The following is an 18,560-nucleotide window of genomic DNA, read 5'->3' as shown; positions in this document are numbered from 1 at the left end:
GTTATATTTGGATTGTTGTCATTTGATTTGATTTTAGTAGAAAAAATCAAAATAATTGAACCAAATTGAATTATATACATTCTTTTGAAATTTTGATTAGTTTTTTTTAGAGGAAAAACTCAAATTTCATAAATCAACACGAGCCACCAAATCAGCTATTATATAAGGATAGCTTTTTTTAATGGGAATGGATGTGAGTAAATCTATTTTAGTTCAATTTATTATTAACTCACTTTCTCTTGAGTTTGGTCAATTCCAGGTGAATTACAACACCCTTAAGGAAAAATGGAACATTCAAGAAATTTTAAGACCATCTTGATACAAGAGGAAGGGAGATTAAAGAAATTGAAGGAACAATCTGTCAATCTCACATTTCATAATGGAGCTAGTAGCAGCAACAACAAATCAGGGAAGAAAGACAAGAAAATAGACGGTGCCCCAATGAAGATTAATGAGGGTCAATTCTGTAAGGAGTTGAAGTGCTACTTCTGTAGGAAGAGTGGTCACTTCAAAAAGGACTGTCCTAAAAGGAAGATTTGATTTGAAAAGAAAAATATACTTTATGTTTTAGTATATTTTTAATCAAATCTTATTGAAGTGCCTAATAATAATACATGATGGTTAGATTCTGATGCAACTACTCATGTGTCTCATGTTATACAGGGATTCCTTTCGATCCAACCCATAAATGAAACTGAAAAGTTCCTATACATGGGAAACAGAATGAAGGCACGAATAGAAGGAATTTAAACTTATAGATTGATTCTGGACACTGGTTGTTATCTGGATATTGAAAAGTGTCTCTATGTTTCTGAATGTGCTAGAAATTTAGTGTCTATAGGAGGTTGGATAATGTTGGTTTCAGTTTTAAGATTCGTAATAGTGTTTTTTCATACAAACATAAGTACTATTATGGTTCTAGTACTTTGATTGATGGTTTGTATCGTTTTAATCTTGATACTAAATTTATTGAATCCCTATTTAATGTTGAGCACAATATATGTAATAAATGTAGTGCACACAATGAATGTTCTGCTTTCTTGTGGCATCAAAGGTTAGGTTAAATATTCAAAGAAAAAATTTTGAGGTTAGTGAAAAGTGAAATCTTACCTCAATTGGATTTCACTGATTAAGATGTGTGTATAGATTGCATTAAAAGTAAGCAAACTAAGCACATATTAAAGAATCCAACCACAAGAAGCAGTGAATTGCTTGAACTTATACACACTGATATATGTAGTCCTTTTAATGTTCCCTCTTGGAGTGGTGAAAAATATTTTATTACCTTTGTCGATGACTTCTCATGGTACAGTTATGTATATTTGCTGCATGAAAAGTCTCAATCAATGGATATCCTTGAGATATTCATTAATGAAGTAGAGAGGCAATTAAATAGAAAAATTAGAGTTGTGAGATCTGATAGAGGTGATGAATATTATGGTAAATTTAATGAAAATAGACAATGTCTAGGTCCATTTGCAAAGTTCCTTAAAAGTCGTGGCATATATGCGCAATATACAATGTCGGGTACACCTCAACAGAATGATGTAGCTGAAAGGCGGAATCGTACTCTTATGGAAATGGTTAGGAGTATGCTAAATAATTATACTGTACTTTTATTATTATGGATGCATGCATTAATGACTGCTGCATATTTACTTAATAGGGTTCCTAGTAAGGCAATTCCTAGTAATACAGTTCCTAAAACCCCTTATGAACTGTGGACAGAAAGGAAGTCTAGTTTAAGGCATCTTCATATTTGGAATTGCCCAGCAGAAATAAGGATATATAATCCACATGAAAAGAAGCTTGATGCTAGAACGGTTAGTGTATTTTTCATAGGATATCCTGAAAAGTCAAAATGGTACAAATTTTATTGTCCTAACCATAGTTTTGGATGGTTTAAAAAAATAATTTTATCTTTGTATTTTATTCCCCTTCCAAGTGCAAATAGGTCCTACTAAGACATCTGAAAGGTGAAGCTTTTAATTTTCTCTAAATGGAAAATCAGACTCTTCATTATCATCTTCTTTCTAGTTACAAAGTGCTTCACAGAATACCCACATTCTACCATAATTATAACAAAAGGTAGGTAGGCCCATATATTCGTGAATCCAAAGAGGTGTGGCATTAAAATAAATTTTAGAAGACTGCTCGTCTCCTACTACCTCTTTTAGTACCACTAAGTGCTTTTCAAATTTAATGGAATAGAGGATGTCACTTCTAAATTATTTTGTTATTTTCAGCAATGGTGCTCATTTTTATCTTGTCCTATCTATTTATTTGTAAAATCAATGAAGAATGAGAAAAAAAAAATCTTTAAGTAGGATTTAAAACAAATCATTTTTAAAGATGAAAAATTATTTAAATATTGTTTTTTCCAAATATCAATCTAATTTGATGTTATTTTTCAATTTTGTAACGATGACGAAAAGAGAAAGAAGAGAGATTAGACTTACAAATCTAGATGGACCCTTAAGAATGAAGAGAGATTAGACTTACAAATCTAGATGGACCCTTAAGAATGGTCTAACATAGACCCATCACGAGACTTTCTCCACGAATGTGTACTTGGACACACGTGCACTGAAGTTGTTAAATTGAAAGTGTTCCCAACAACTTCTCTTTTATTATCATTTAGCCCTTAATAATGCACACAATAATGGGAAATCCAAACAAAGATCCATCCATCACTTTGATTAAATGAAATTGAAAATCAATTAAATCCAATCCATTACATTACAAATCAATAGAAATTTTCCATCCAATCACAAGGATAAGTTGCAAATAATTTTAGTTAACTCCTAGTGGGCTTTTTCATCTATTCCTTCAATTATTTAAATTCATGTCAACACTTGTCTTTTAATAATTTTTCAAATCTATGTCCTACATTGACAACTTTGTTGTCCAATTATTATAATCATTTGTCCTAACTTCATCAATCTTCTCTTTCAAAAAAAAAAAAAAAAAAATTCATCAATGTTACTCAAGTTGTCTAATAACAATAATTAGTATATTACTCTTATTTGATTCAAAACACTTCAATTTTTAATCATTGCTTAGCATTTTCTAGGTTAAAAAACCATTATGTGTTCAAGTTTTCAGCATCCATATATATATATATATATATATATATATATATATATATATAGTTTCATTTGGAAATGGTTCCTTAAAGTGATAAAAAAAAAAAAACTAATCCAAAATGTTTCTCAATTTAAAATAATGCTACATGTTTTCTAAATGATCAATTTTAGAAAATTATAATTGTTTTCTAATCACAGTTAAATTGATCTTTCCACTAATGTAAAGACCACGGGTTCGAGTCTTACTCATCTCGAATCTTAAGAATAAAAAGCTTTTATCAATTTTATGAATCAAGGAAAGGACTTTTACTTATCATATAACCCATTATGTTATTTAAATTATAAATTTTATTTTAAAAGGCCTAATCATTTATCGTATAAGCGCTTATCATTTTCTGTGAATTTTATCTTAATTAACACTTTTAAATGGTATGTAAATAAATATTGTTAATTTTTCTTTCAAAAAATATAAATTTTACAATGCCTTGAAAAAATTTTATAGATAAAAGATTCTCATCATGAACACAATATTTTGATGAAATAAATTTTTTATTATTAATATTATGGAAGACAATTTTATATGTACTTTAAATATAAAAAAAAATAGTATCTTATGTAGATGTTTTGTAGCTAGAAATAAATAAAATAATTCTCTTGTGGTCAAAGAAAAAAAAAGTATAATCCATTTAATTATATCTAAAATAATGTAGTGGGGTGCCAAATATATTAGAAACAAATTTATATTTAATTACACAGTCTTTGTTGCTATTACCGGTCATATACTTCACAATTAAGTTATTTTCAAAGCATATTTCATAATTATAATTTTTTTATTAAAATTAAACTTAGAACCCCCTACTATTAGTGTATGAGCATTTGGTTAAAATTGATGGACTCTGTCTTAAATAAATTTTACGAGTAATACTTGTGTCAATTTAATCGAATCTAAAATTGAATAGTATAAAACCGAATCAAAATAGTTCAACTCTGTTTGAAATCAATTATTTCGCATTGAATAAGTTATTTTAAATATAAAAATAAATCTGGTTACTTATACATAATAATTGAATTAAAAATCAAAAATCAAACGGTTTTTCTCACCAACCGATCAGTGACTAAATTATTAAGTTCAATATTAGATTAGAGATTAAATATTTCTGACTCTAATTATTACTGGTAAAAGAATTTTACTTAAATACTATTTCAATCTAACTATGAAATGAGCATGAAAGGGGGGAAAAAACAGAGATAGAGAGGGGGAAATTGAATGTCTATGAAACTATTTTGTGCAATGAATTAGAGTACTTTATCAAGTTAATAAGGTATTGTTTTCCTTACATAAAAATTATAGAGTCTAGGGATTTAAACCTCATTCTATCAAAATACTGGATGGAGATTATTAATAAATCATCCGTTACATTATATTAATTATTAAGTATTTATTTTAAAAGCCAATCAAGTGCGGTCTGATTGGTCTTTTCACTTATGTGATGAGTAAGAACTCTCGACCATAAGTATTTTTACCAATTTCAAGAGTCTAGGGGAGGGTTACTCTTTTTACGTAGTTTAAAATATTATTTTGACTCATCAAGTCTCTCAATGAAAAAAAAAATCTTAAAAAAAAAAAAAAGTAAAGAAAAACATTAATTAGATTCTCATCATTAGCAATATTTATACTCGCCAATAATGAATCTTTTAGTTTGAAAGAGGTGACCCACAGTGACAACACACCAAACTAGGTACTTTGAATCAGAAAACACTCCATCCCAAGGTCAAGAATAAGAGATTTGATCCCTTTTGATTGCAATTAGTCACTGTCTAATAATCTCACTACTCTTTATCAAATAACATAAATTCAGATTTAGTCCTTAAATTTTATTTTAATTACTTAGATAATCCCATTTCATCTTTAGATAAATAAATTAAATAATATCTTATAGTTTTTTCATTAATAAAATAGTTTGTTTGGATTTATGTTAGTGAGGAAAAACATAATAGTGTACTTAAAACATCCTTAACGGTAAAAAAAGAATAAGATTTCATCAGACTTAAAACGCTTTTCCCCTTTTAAGTTATTTGAACTTTATTTTTATTTAAAATAAAATTATTTATATTTTAATGATAATAAATTTATATCTTAAACAATAAAAATTATTTATACATAGTAATTATACGAAAATTTAGATAATTTTTTGATAGAGTAAAAAATATATTAAAACATTTTTTATTGTTTAAATTAATAAAATTAATATTTAGGAAATCTAGATGGGCCAATTCAAAAGAGTTAAGGGTCATTTTGAACTTTTACATTAAAAAAATAAAATAAAACAAAATAAAAGAAGATTAAGGTAGTGTATTGCTAGAATTCAAATAACTTAATTACTATCTATATATATTACTACATCCGTTCTCTTGCTTTAAGAAAACTGAAAAAAGTCTAGGATTAAGAAAGTAGTTAAACATAAATTTTTATCATTTTTTTTACTAATAATATCCCTAATCAGCTTTAAATATATAATTAATTGTCAGAAAAACAACTCATTACTAGAGTATTTCAAAGGTGCATTTATTAATCAAAATCTTTGAAGATTACAAGAGTCTCCTCAACTTCAAATTTAGTAGATTTACATCATTTTAAAAAATAAGGCACTATTAAGCAGAAAGTTGTCCTCAGAAATGACGAACTCATTTTCTTCATACGATAAGTCTAAAAAGAAGGGCATTGAGTTTGTTCGCTATAATGAAAATTTTTGTCCATATTAGTAAGGTCCAGTGTGATTTAAAGACAATTTTTGGAGGTATGATAGAACAATACAAATCTGTGAACGTATTATAAAAACTTTTCAAGAAAAAATAGTCATAGTCATGTCCACATGTGTAAAGTTGAGACACTCTTCTGCCATAAAGACTTTTTTTTATTATTAACGTGCAATAATTAAAATGTGCGGCAATATTAGAGTACTTGGCTGATCCAATACTCTTATTCGTCCTCAAATTTGTAAAGTTGAACACATTTCTATTGAACTACTCATAAACGTAGCAATTATTCATGCTTTGAAAACATAAGCTCATTAATTACCCAACCCACATTTTTTTTTGCCACTATTCTTATTAATTAAACCAAAATAAAGGTAGTAACGGTGGTTATTGAAGGGCATTTTAGACTTTTTATTTTTGCATCATTTTTAAAATTTCCATTTAGAGTAAATTTCTCTATATAAAATAAACACCCAAAATGAAAATTTTCTCTAAAATAAGAGAACTGAGGAATTTTAGTATTTTTTTCTTGTACTTAACATAATTTGTTTTAGTTATTTTAGATATAATGATTATTTAATTAATGAAGAACTATTAAAATATTTGTTTCATTTCTAAAAAAAAAAAAGAAATTTTTACCAATAAGTTTTTGATTGGATGGTAAATAAATTTAATTCCCCGTAAGAATGAGAATACAAAATCGATCCCTAGAAATTACACTTTATTGAGAAAGCCAAAAACATTTACGCTCGATTAGAATTATACATTATGATTATATAAAAGAAAAAGATTTTTTTTGAAATAATTTAGACCAATTTATAAGGACTCAACAGTAATTTTCTTCTATCGAATATATTAATGTATGATTGCAAGGTATATATAAATTGGACCATACATTGTTTCTTTCTTTTGATTTTTATTATTTATTATTATGGATACACATTGATATAAGAATGAACACATTTGACAAAAAGTATAACAATATAATTTGGAGATAAAATAAAATAAGCACGACTGAGATAGTTTAATTAGACACTACACACTCCAACCGGTAATGGTGAAGAGTGTCAAATAGGGAAGAGATATGCGTAAAGCCAAAGAAAATAAGTTATAAACAGGATTCATTGTTTCTTGACATTATTGCGAATTTAGCTATGAAAAAAATATAATAGAAATAAAGAATTCATATAACCGATCATAATTAGTTCAACTTACGATAAATTAAATTCATGTATTTTTTATTTTTTGACGAATTGCCCAAGTTTAAGAAAAAAAAAAAACTTTATGATAAAATAATTAAAATTTCTCTAGTTTGATCATAGTTTTGGCTTTTGCCTAATTACTTACTATAGTGAATTTTTGTGATGATGCTATGAACCATTTCTTTTTGCCCCTTTTGTTTTTAGCTTTGTTTGTTTTCTTAATTGAAGGTTGTGGCCTTTTGCTTATATATATATATATATATATATATATATATATATATATATTGCTTTGTGATGTATAATTGTCTAAAAGGTCAATTATTTGCCCCCTTATCTCATTCTCTCCATGTCCTAATCTTTTTCCATAATTTCAGGATTGCTGTTCCCAAAGTACCTATTTTTTTAATCTCTTTAATGTAATATTATAAGATTAGTAATGGGTGTAATGTGGGTGGGATGATTCCCTTGGACTTACCTTTATATATTATATTAAACTCTTTCCTTCACCTAAAGTACAAGTGCACAAATGTTTGTTAATTCTTACATCCTTATCAAAGTCAAGGGTCAAAAATCCTTGTGGTTAGGCTTTTCTTTTCCCTAAATATTTAAAATTGAAAGATTCATTGTTTTAATCGGGTGCAATTTGAAATTAGAGTATTACTATAATTAAAGTTAAAATTCAAAATACTAGTTAAATTTACAGTACAATTAAAACTGCTCGTAAAATTTGAAATTTTTAATGATTTAGCCCTTATTTTCGTTAATGAGAAAGTAATCATTCTACTCACACACTAACCAATGAAGGATTAAGCAAAAGAGAGGTTAAAAAAAAAAACCTTTAATTTTGATGAGATTTACAATCTAAATAATTTAACAACTATAATAGTTTTGCTATTTTGGTAGCCTGATTATCTTTTTTATATTTCATGAAATTAATTTGACATAAAACTTGCATTTAATGGTTTTAATATAATTTACTAAATATAGGAGGGAAGGTCTAATTAAAATTAAATCTCTTTAATCATAATTAACATGTCTAATAATGTTGTCAATACATAAAATATTTGATACATGAGCAAATAAAAAATTTCCTCAAACACCTAACTTATAAATAGAATTATGTTAAGAAAATAGAGGACTTATTTCAAAAATTCTAGAGTAGAAATGTTTGTCTAAAGGATTTCAAATCGGAGAGGACATGATTTCATTTGGTATCAACTTTTTGGGCTTAAGTAAGCCCGTCTATGATGCGAAGGAGGCCCATCATATCTGTAAGCCTGCCTCAATCCAGAAATGGCAAAATGCGCTAATAGTTTTTTTTTTTTTATTGGAAGGTCCAACGGAACGAAATTGGTGCTCTCTCTAAGTTTCCACTTAGTGAGAAAACCAATAGATTACATCTAATTAGCTAATATAATTGTATTTGGATTTAATTGAATTAAGATAATATATAAAAGAAAAAAAAAGAGAGAAAAAAAATAAGGAAAAGGACAAATACAAAAGCTGAATATAAATAAGAAAAATAGAAAGTGTCTAGTAGATCAAAATGTATTATCTTTTTTTTTTTTTTTTTGAATATCAAAATGTACTTTATCATGATGAATTGAAAATAGCTTTAACTTATTTAAAGTAATAAATATTTAAATGCGAATATCCATAAATTTTTTTTATGGATTAAAATACAAAAAATGAAACGCGTAAAAATGATTAGTTTCAATACAAAAATGTGAAATTTTTTATTTGTAGCTTTAGATAATATATCATTTACTTGTCGATTTTATCATGTCCATTAACAAATAGTATTTGAAATTTAACGAATTTTTATGCAATTTATTAAAAAATATATAAAAATCTTTAATGATCACAAAAGAAATAGAAATAATAGCGAATATCCATACGAGTCCACATCTGTCGTTTCTGCTATGCTTAAAAAAAGGGCTGTTGCAATGAAAACTCGTAACTAATTCTCTCTTTTTGCTTCTCTTGGGGAGAGAAGGAAGCACAAAAATTCCAGTTTGACATGGAACTAATAGGTTGGAAATAAAAAGAGATAAACAAAAAGAGATAATTAAATATTAAAGAAAATTTCTTCATTTATTTTCTTTCATGTTGTTTGGATTGGAGGAAAATAAAGGGAGCATTGCTCCCCAATTTCCCTTCTCTTTCTGATTAAGGAAATCCTCTTATCCCTCATTTTCTCCTTCCCCTCGTTTTACCTCTTCCCAAATGAAGGCGTAGCGAAATGTCAGTACCGTGGACACCATTTCCCTTGCAATAAGTTTGGGATAGTTTACATGTTTCTCATTTTTATGTACCAAAAACAAATAAAAGGTAAGATTGAGAGCTGCAATTCAACAATATGACATGCCCCCATCATTTCCAAGTTTCTAACTATCTTTTGTAAAATCTAAAAACAGATAGAAAAATAAAAAATAAAAAAAAAGACGAGGAGAGTGAGAAAATTTACAAGCTAACTATAAACAGAATGATGATATCACCTCTCGAAACATCTCGTCACTGATGAGACAAGGGAAGACATGAGAAACTTCATCCCAGCAGACCCACCAGGGAAGTAGGAAATGGCATAATAAGCAAGTGCCAGAACCTACAGATTCCGTACAAACATTGATTTAGCCCCTTCTCTTAAGATAAAAGGTCAATTCAATTACCATTGCTTCTGGAATTAAAAAGTAATAGTAAGAGAGAAATTTTATGTTATATGGAGTTAAGTACATGGGCAACCAGTCGCACATTTTTGTTACCCCTTGTTTGGTATAAATGAAATTTTAAGTAACAGAATTTAATTTAGAAATGCATAATTTATGCTCTTTTCGTTTGGTAGACTTCATGGTATAAATGAATGCTAATAAAATTCATTTATTCATTTCTGAATGAATTTTCATATTTGGTATGATTAATTTAAAACACATAATGTGAATTGAATTCCACGTAATCATGTACGAAACAAATTAATAATTAAAAATTCATTTACTTTTGTTTCCTAAAATATTCTTGAAATAGTAATTTCGCAAAAATAAATAATAAATACCAATTATTTTTATGTTATACTATACAAATTTTTTTATATTTTTATTAAAATAAATATATGAAATAAAAATAATATTAATAAAATTGTTGCATTTAATTTAGTGATAAATGGCTTGCATCTCTCTCATCGATAGTAAAAAAATGCTAAAAAATATTAAAATAAAAGATGAAAAAATATTAAAATAAAAACACAATAATAAGAAATAAATTTTTTAAATGATTTTGGTCAAGTTTGATAAAATAAATAATTTAAATAAGTAAAAAATTGAAAAATTGACTTTGTTGATTGAAAATAGTAGTTTTGTCATAAAAAGTTGGATTGCTTAGTTTTGTGAAATTTATTTGGAAATTCCATCTATTTTTGTGAAATTTAATGTAGTCATGACCAATTTCATATAATTGAATTCCTAGAATTGAAATCTACATTTTTTTTATTCCAAACACGAAAATAATTTTCTAAATGAATTCCATAATGTTTCGTGGAATTCATTTGTTCCAAATATAGTTTATTTTATATTGAAATTCATAACATTGAATTTATAGGAATAAATAGAAGGTTTTAATTTATAGAAACATGAAAACTCAGAATTTGAAATGAATTTCGCAAAGTTTTATGAAATTCATTTATACAGGGCCTGAGATCAATTTCATAACTGTGAGACAGACAATGCAGAAACCACAACGGGAACACCATCTCAAGCCAAATCCAAGAAAATTGAAAAAAAAATGTACGTATATGTGTGTGTGTGTGTGAGAGAGAGAGAGAGAGAGCAAAGATCTACATAAGGCAAGCATAAAGTTTAATACCTGTATTACAGAGAAGAACACAGAAAGAATGTAGCTGTGGAGCACCATGGAGACATATATAGTACCCACCATACTGCCTAAGAATCCCAACGTAAAAGGAAGTCTCTGGATAAATATTGAAGAGAAAAATGGAAAGAAATAAAAGCATTAGACATAGCCAGTTCAAATTTATCAGCTGAGACAAGAGACCATGTAAATATCAAAGAGAAAAGTGTATCCAACTTCCCACAAATACCTCTTTTGATGTCATGTGAGCAAATTGATTCTTGGGACCCTTGAGTGCCACAAATGATGCAATGATAAAGCCACAGCCAAGCGTAAAACAGATTGCAAATTTCTGGGGCATCAGTACTATGACTGGCAGGAACATGGCAAATGCAATGAAAACAAAGAACACTCCAGTTGCCAGAAATAGACCAAAGTACATAAGTGACTTTCCTGAAGGAATGTTGCTTGTGGCAGACTGTAAATTCCCGGGTATATCTCTCACTCCTTTAGACACCCTGAACAAGCCACAAAGAATGAAGACGGAATTAGAGCATCAATACCCTGTGGGCTTCTTCACCTCATTTGAGACATGCTTTATTGCCATTATTTAATTCAATATAAAATTAGAAATAAAACAAGATGAATGTTTTCAATAATACATTGTATTATCAGATTATAAATGATTATTCCACATCACAAGAAGAATAATTCACCCAATAATGCTCATTACTCAAGCATGACTGACTTCACAACTTAGGATGCCAGTTCAAGAAGCTGGAGAAACTAAAAGATATGATACTGATCAGCTCACTCACAGATGGAAATATTAACATGCACTTAAGGGGCTGAGTGAGCACCAATGAGAACTTGTTGAGCATATTACAGAATTCAAAAACCCTGCATAAGCAAAACATGCTTGTTACCTATGCCAACTAAGATACAATCATGATATATTTTGCTTCCCACCCAGAACTTCATTAAAGACATCATTGAAGTTCTTGAGGTAAAAACTTCTATTTATTATTTGGGAAAAAGGCTCAATTTGCCTCTTGAACTTGGTATCAATATACAATTTGCCCAAAATTCAACTTTTTGCATAATTTACCCATTGAACTTGCACCAAAAGAACAAAAAGATATATATATATATATATATATATATATATAGCAATTTTTAACAAAAAAATAATTTCTTTAAATCAAATATATTTAAAAATATTAAACAAAAAAATAATAAATATTTTTCAAATCAAATATTTTTCTAATTCTATACTTTTTAATAATTATTATTTTGTTTAATTATTTTTTAAATCAAAGACAAGATGCTGCAATTTTTTTATAATTATTGTTATATTTTAAATAATTTTTTCTTTCTTAATCTTAAACTTTTTAAATAATTTTTATTAGTTAAAAATGTTAGAAGTATTTTCCAATAAAATATTTGGCTTTTTGTTCTCTTGGTGCAATTTTAGAGGGTAACTAGTAACAAAAGTTCATTTTTGAATAAATAGTATATTGCTCCCAAGTTCAGAGGGCAAATTGAATTTTATTCCTATTACCTTCTAGACCAACACTGTACCAGCACCACAAAAGTCATCAAATTTAATTTATTCAGCTCCTACCTTAGTATTAGATAGTTGGAGCAGTTTATTGCTCCTTTATAAATATAATACAAGGCTTAAATACCAAAAACTACAAAACTTTCAAACTTATTCAGCAAAAAAATGGATCTAATGATAAAGAAAACCTAATCTTATCACACATTTGCAAATTACCCCAACATTTTAATTCTGCTAATTTTACCCTAATTTAAGAAATTAGTTGCAATTACCTAAGTCAAAACTGAAAGAAAAATAACACTATTTTATTGTCAGTTAGGTCATAAGGTCAAATTGACTACTGAACTTGTACCAGATTATCAATTTTGTGTTTAAATTTTGATTGAAGCTAATTGAAATCATAAACTTCGTAAATTTGGTCAATTGAGTTATTAGTTTGATCAGTGATAATTAACCAAATTTTGCAAAATTAAGCCTAGTTGACTCCAATCGAGATTTAAGGATTAAATTGACAATTTTGGTATTAAGTTCAAATGCTAATTTGACCTTTTGGCAATTCAATTGATAATAAGATACTATTGTTCTTTAAAATTTTGACATGAGATACAGTTCATACTAACTTTTCAAAATTGTGTGAAACTGACAAAATAAGAAGGTTAGGATAAACTTAAAAATGTCTGAAAAGATTTGGGGTTCTATATATCAATAAGCCTAAAAATTAAGAGGTATAGCCAAATCTCTCTTTCTCCATCTCTCTGATATCTTAAGAGGCACTTCAAAATTATTCAAATGTTAGCATTGGGTATTTTCTAGACGAGAGTAAAAGTAAAATAGGAAAGTGCTAACCCCAGTAAATCAAAGAGTATCCCTAAAAACTGTCCCAATAAGTTTGGTAAAAAGAGGGCTGCCAATTGAAATCAGAATCTAGCAATCTGCCGAGTGGCCCTCGAGGCTAGTTAAAACAAATAAAAAACACTGGTGTGGCTTAAAATATTGTCTACAAAGCAAATGAACCAAAATTTATTTTGATATTATTCCTCTTCATTTCCACTACACATATTAAGAGAGAGAAGGCTTAGAGAGAATGACTTAAGTTTTAACCAAAGTGAGAAAAAGTGAACTTAGAACCACATCAATCACTGTAATCATCCATAAACAAAATCTCAGAAAAGTAAAAGGATAAAATGTATCTTTCGGTCAATTCGAAAAACCATAACTGAATGATAAGTATCAAATCTATTATTTAAAAGGCATAAAGAAAAGAAGAAGAAGAAGAAGAAGAAGAAGAAGAAGAAGAAGAATTTTCTACTCATTGCAAGATGTACAAATAAGTGACACTAGGATTTATAGAGAGCACCAACTATTAATTCAAAAGCAAAACTAATAAGCTTTTTATCAGCAAATAGAATTGAGAATAATTATTTTTCAAGGCAAGAATAACCACCTACTAGATTAGAGAAACCAGAGAGAACTCGGAAGCTCAATAGGAGCCAAAAATCAATACATCTATAAACACTTTAGTTTTACCCAACTGGGTAATAGCATTTAGGAATTTCTCATCGATGTATGGTCCATCAGGAGTCAGAGCTTCAAGCAGAAGCTGCCATGAAAACTCTGTCATTCTAAATCTGTGTTACCAAGCAGAACTTCTTTGAGTTGCCTAAGTGGACTTGTCTTGCATTGGTTTTTCATGCACCTTACAGACAACCTAAGAAACTAGCGTCAAAATTCAAGCTGTTGAAAGAAAACTTTCTGGCTATATGCACAATTCCTATGGACCAACAGAATATTTTTTGTATTATTATTTTAAATATGCATCCACTAAAAACTATACAACTTATGCACATAACTGAAATTATCAAGTTTCACCCAATAGACACTTTTAGACGCCAAGGACTTCACTTAACATACAAACAATTACAGGAGAATAATTCTCTAGTGGACCTCATCCACAAGGTGCAGCAAGTCTTTAGTTGATTACATTTTGCTTTTGATTTAAATCCTCCTAAGAGAGTGACCTAGTAAGTGCCTTAGCTCTATCTCCATACCACAGAAAGTAATTCATTAAATCAATATCAAGAAGACTGCATCAAGCTAACATACAGCAGATCCTATTCATTTGAGACGCAGAGAAATTGTTAATGCTATGAATGAACCATTTTAGATACAAAATTTGTCATTTTTTCATTGCACATCATAGTTACAGTAAGTTGGCTCATTCAACCAAACTTCAGCTTAAAAGATCATTATACAACACAAACCGATTTTCTAAATTCACAAATAAGGGAAAAACCAAAATCCCAAAAACCCACTAAGCGCAAAATCTCAAAGCCGGAAAAATAAAGGTCAAAGTTCTTACACATTGAAGGTGCCAGTAACGGTGTCATTTGCAGAGCGGACAGCGGATTCGAGATCGAACCCGATACCTGATCCGGTGCTCTCATCATCTCTCGACGCGGCGTATGAGTTCCAATCTGCCAATAGGGATGATGAGGGTATTTGCTGTTGATCTTCGCTACTGCCACTTGAAAACCAACCCTGTGCCATTTTCTGCATTTCTTTTTATTATTTTCTCGCACACCAAATGCAACTGCTTTGGAGATTTTCCCGGAAAGTTGAAAAAATATGTTGGCCTATCAGTTTGTTGAGCTCTCTAGGCTGGCTCATGTAGCTTGTTAGAGCAATGCTGCTTTTTCTTGTCTGTGCATTAGCTTCAAAATTAAGGGAGAAAAAGGAGAGGAAACTCTACGCTGCAAACGATGTCGTCTTATATGTGTAAACTAGTTATTTAAGGAGAATTACTATTTAATCCTTCAATTTTAATAAAATCAGTCCCTTCTTTTTACAAAACTCATAAATATACCTCTAATGTTTGCTCCGTCCAATTATTTAGTCCCTCACATAGTTTTGAATTTTGATGGGCCTTACTGATAAAATCACCTGCAAAAGACTGGAATACCATAATGTAAACTATACAAGGGCTAAAATATATTTGTATTCCTAAATTATATTCTAATGAACATTTTTAACTTTTTTTTAATTATCTTTTAGTTTCATAATAATGCTAGTTAAATTCTATAAAAAGTAACATTAAGAATAAGTACTTAATTTTTTTCCTTTAAACTTCAAATGATGAATTTTTAGTTAATTTAAAAATTAAAAATTTAGATGCAAGTTCAAATTAGTGTAATTATTTGGCAAAAATAAGCTTTTATATTCTAAAAACAAAAGAATATTTTAAAACACAAAAATCAAAATAAAAAATAGAGAGAATGAAGACCTCATGTTTAATTGGACGAAAGTGGATCAACCAATGAAAATGTTATAAACTAAGAAGATTTTTCTAATCAACAATGTCATTGCTATCTCAAGCCCTAAACTCCAAGTCCCAGTCCCGAAGTCATGAAGTTTCCCAAGATTCAAGTCAAAATCCTGAATAATATAATATTAAAAAGAAAATCATTCTCTCTTAAAGAAAATCAAAGAATTCTTGATTTATTAACAAAATAAAATATGATAAGTTGGGGTAGTAAGCAATTTTATTCTTTGATTTACGAAAAATTCATGTATTGAACGAGTAAAAGATATTTGTGCTCTATTATTCCTGATTATACTAAAAAAATTAAAATAAAATAAAATATTTGGTTCAAGCAATTTATCAAACACATGGAGGGTAACAATAGTAATAAATAGAAGACAGAATGTGATGATTTTATCCAATCTTAAAGCAACAATTTCTTCAATAGATAACTTCAACAAATTCCTTGCATTCTAGCATTAAACTAAACATTTTGTACCTTTTTCCTTAAACAATTTATTCAAGAAAGACATAAAAATAATAAAAATAATAAAAATAAAAAACTCATAAAAGTGACTCGAACAAGAAAACCACAAAACCCAGAAAATCACATACCACAAAGCCCTTGAATCAGACAAGAAATCTAGAAAATGAAGCAATCCCTTAGGTAGGTAGGTAGGTAAAGCTGATATGATATGATAACCGGCTTGGAGGAATAGATTGGTAAGCTAAAGGAAGGAGAAGAAGATGATGATTCGTGTAGAGATCAAGTAGGTGAAGTTGATTTATTATGGCTATTGTGAAAATAAATTGTAGGTGGAGAATAGAAACTGGAGCTGGTTAAAGAAGCGAAGGCCGAGGAAAGATGAATATGACATTGGTACAAGAGGGGCAGAGAGTGACGAGAACTGGGAGAAGTGGGTGGTAAAGGATATTTCAGTCACAAAAAAACACTTCTCTTTTTTTATTGGATTTTAGTGCCTTGACTCACGGTAAAATAGTCAAAAAATAATAATCTGAGGGACTAAACAGTTGGACTAAAATGTAATCATATTCAACAAGATGATACTTGCAAAAATAATAAAGTATTAAAGTATTTGTCATAACAATGGATTTTTAAGGAAAATAATATTAGTTGATTTTTAAGATACATATTATATTCTATTCTATTATCTATGTATTTTTATATTTTATTTTAGAAAATAGTTATTACTTTCATTAACATTCAAAGTTTTAATTCGAGAAAATAAATAGTTGAACATACCAAATCTTATAAATTATATATTATATTAAAAAAACATGTTGTAAAAACTATGAATTTAAGTGTTAATTTTGCATTTGATTAACTGTTTGGTCAAATCTAACCTTAAATAGTAACTCTAGGAACCCTAGCTATGGCTTAGCTTAAATCATTCCATAAAACTTAAAATTAGAAAAATGATTAATTAACAAGAAGATTAAAGATATACAAAAATTAAAATACAAATGAAAATAACGAATAGCATATAACGAAAAACATGCATATACAAACACAAAAGTCAACAGGATAATAATCATTAAATCAAATGAATCTACTATCAAAAAATTAGGAAAAGTAATAATAAGTTATGATATTTAAAATTATATTTAAAAAATAATAATACTATCTATTTATGATCTATCTATCTATTCATACTATATATAAATGTGAAAATATGGAAGAATAATATGATTTTCGAAAATCGCCCTAATGAAATTTGAAATATTCTAAAATAGCTTTAGTCATAGCTAATTATAAATTACATTTTATTAGTTGGTTGAATATAATTTATAAAAATTATTTTTTAAATAAATACATATAGATAATTAAGAATTTTGATTATCATTTAAAATATTTTATTTAGAAGAGATAAAAAGGTATATTTTTTTTCTTTATGTTTATATAATTTGATTTGATATATTTTTAAAAGCATAAATTTTCAAACAAAATACTTACATAATATTTTATTTAGGAGAGAGATAAAAAGAAAAAACTGTCTTTTTTTTTTTTTTTTTGATTGCAGAAAAAATTAAGGGTTTATTTTGAAAGGATTTAAAAAAATAAATTTTCAAATAGAATTTACATAACATTTTATTTAGAAGAGAGATAAAAAATAAAAATATATATTTTTTTGTGTGTGATTGTGGGAAAAATGTGGGGTTTATTTGGGGAGGATAGAACATTTCTTTTATGTAATTTTTTTTATTAATGAGCATATAGATAATTAAGAATTTTAAAATTATATTTTTAATATATTTTTCAACAAATATATATGATAACAAGGCATTTGAAAATTTTTATATTTTATTTTTAAAATATTTAATTTTATTTTGATTAAAATTTAAAATATTTTATTTAGGAGAAAGATAAAAAAGAAAAAAGTATATTCTTTTTTTTTTTTTTGAATGATTGTAGGAAAACTTGATGGTTTATTTAAAGAGGATGGAATGTTTTTATGTAGTTTTTCCAGTAATTAATTAACTTATTTATTAATTTTAAATTTACAACTTACAAGAAACAAAATACTATAATAAACTTATTAACTGATCAATATTGGATCTAGCATGATTTACTTTATAATTTGAATTTATTGACTTGGCTTTAATCTTTTTTTTTTTTTTTTTTTTGTCCATCAACGTCAAATTTCAATTATGGTCTTTTCAATTGAAGAATGGGTTAATTTTTGAAATTCAAATTGATAATTTTTTAATATAATTTGTTTCTTGTATGTTAAATATTCTTAATAATAATTTTTTGTTTTTTATTTTTTATTTTTTTTCATTATTGAATTAATATT

At 27.6% G+C, this 18,560-nt stretch overlaps 1 protein-coding gene across 6 annotated transcripts; it reads right to left on the bottom strand.

Annotated features, from left to right (window-relative positions):
- Positions 1 to 9,113: 9,113 nt before the first annotated feature.
- Positions 9,114 to 16,682, bottom strand: LOC105639132 (Got1/Sft2-like vescicle transport protein family). Of its 6 annotated transcripts, none has more exons than XM_089721946.1 (6): positions 16,360 to 16,682; positions 15,310 to 15,396; positions 14,806 to 15,212; positions 11,136 to 11,403; positions 10,901 to 11,005; positions 9,114 to 9,650 (listed from the first exon to the last, which is right to left on the bottom strand). In XM_089721946.1, exons 3-6 carry the CDS (start codon positions 15,000 to 15,002, stop codon positions 9,540 to 9,542), a joined length of 681 nt encoding a protein of 226 aa, XP_089578072.1. In that variant the 5' UTR covers positions 15,003 to 15,212; positions 15,310 to 15,396; positions 16,360 to 16,682; the 3' UTR covers positions 9,114 to 9,539. The 6 variants fall into 6 exon arrangements, with proteins under 6 accessions (XP_089578072.1, XP_089578071.1, XP_089578070.1 ...); XM_089721945.1 differs by having other exon boundaries at positions 14,806 to 15,196; XM_089721944.1 differs by having other exon boundaries at positions 14,806 to 15,146.
- Positions 16,683 to 18,560: the final 1,878 nt, after the last annotated feature.

This window comes from Jatropha curcas, chromosome 5, assembly GCF_041381405.1.
Source record: "Jatropha curcas cultivar XTBG-Jc1 chromosome 5, XTBG_Jcur_1.0, whole genome shotgun sequence".
Taxonomy (NCBI): Eukaryota; Viridiplantae; Streptophyta; class Magnoliopsida; order Malpighiales; family Euphorbiaceae; genus Jatropha; species Jatropha curcas.
This window is presented reverse-complemented; position numbering and strand designations above follow the sequence as displayed.

Excerpts from the sequence above, each read along its gene's own strand:
- LOC105639132 (XM_089721946.1), bottom strand. The coding sequence starts at position 15,002 with ATGCAGAAAATGGCACAGGGTTGGTTTTCAAGTGGCAGTAGCGAAGAT. Across the intron at positions 11,404-14,805 it reads GTTACTGGCACCTTCAATGT|GGTGTCTAAAGGAGTGAGAG; the intron begins GTAAGAACTTTG and ends TGGCTTGTTCAG. Across the intron at positions 9,651-10,900 it reads TGTTCTTCTCTGTAATACAG|GTTCTGGCACTTGCTTATTA; the intron begins GTATTAAACTTT and ends CGGAATCTGTAG.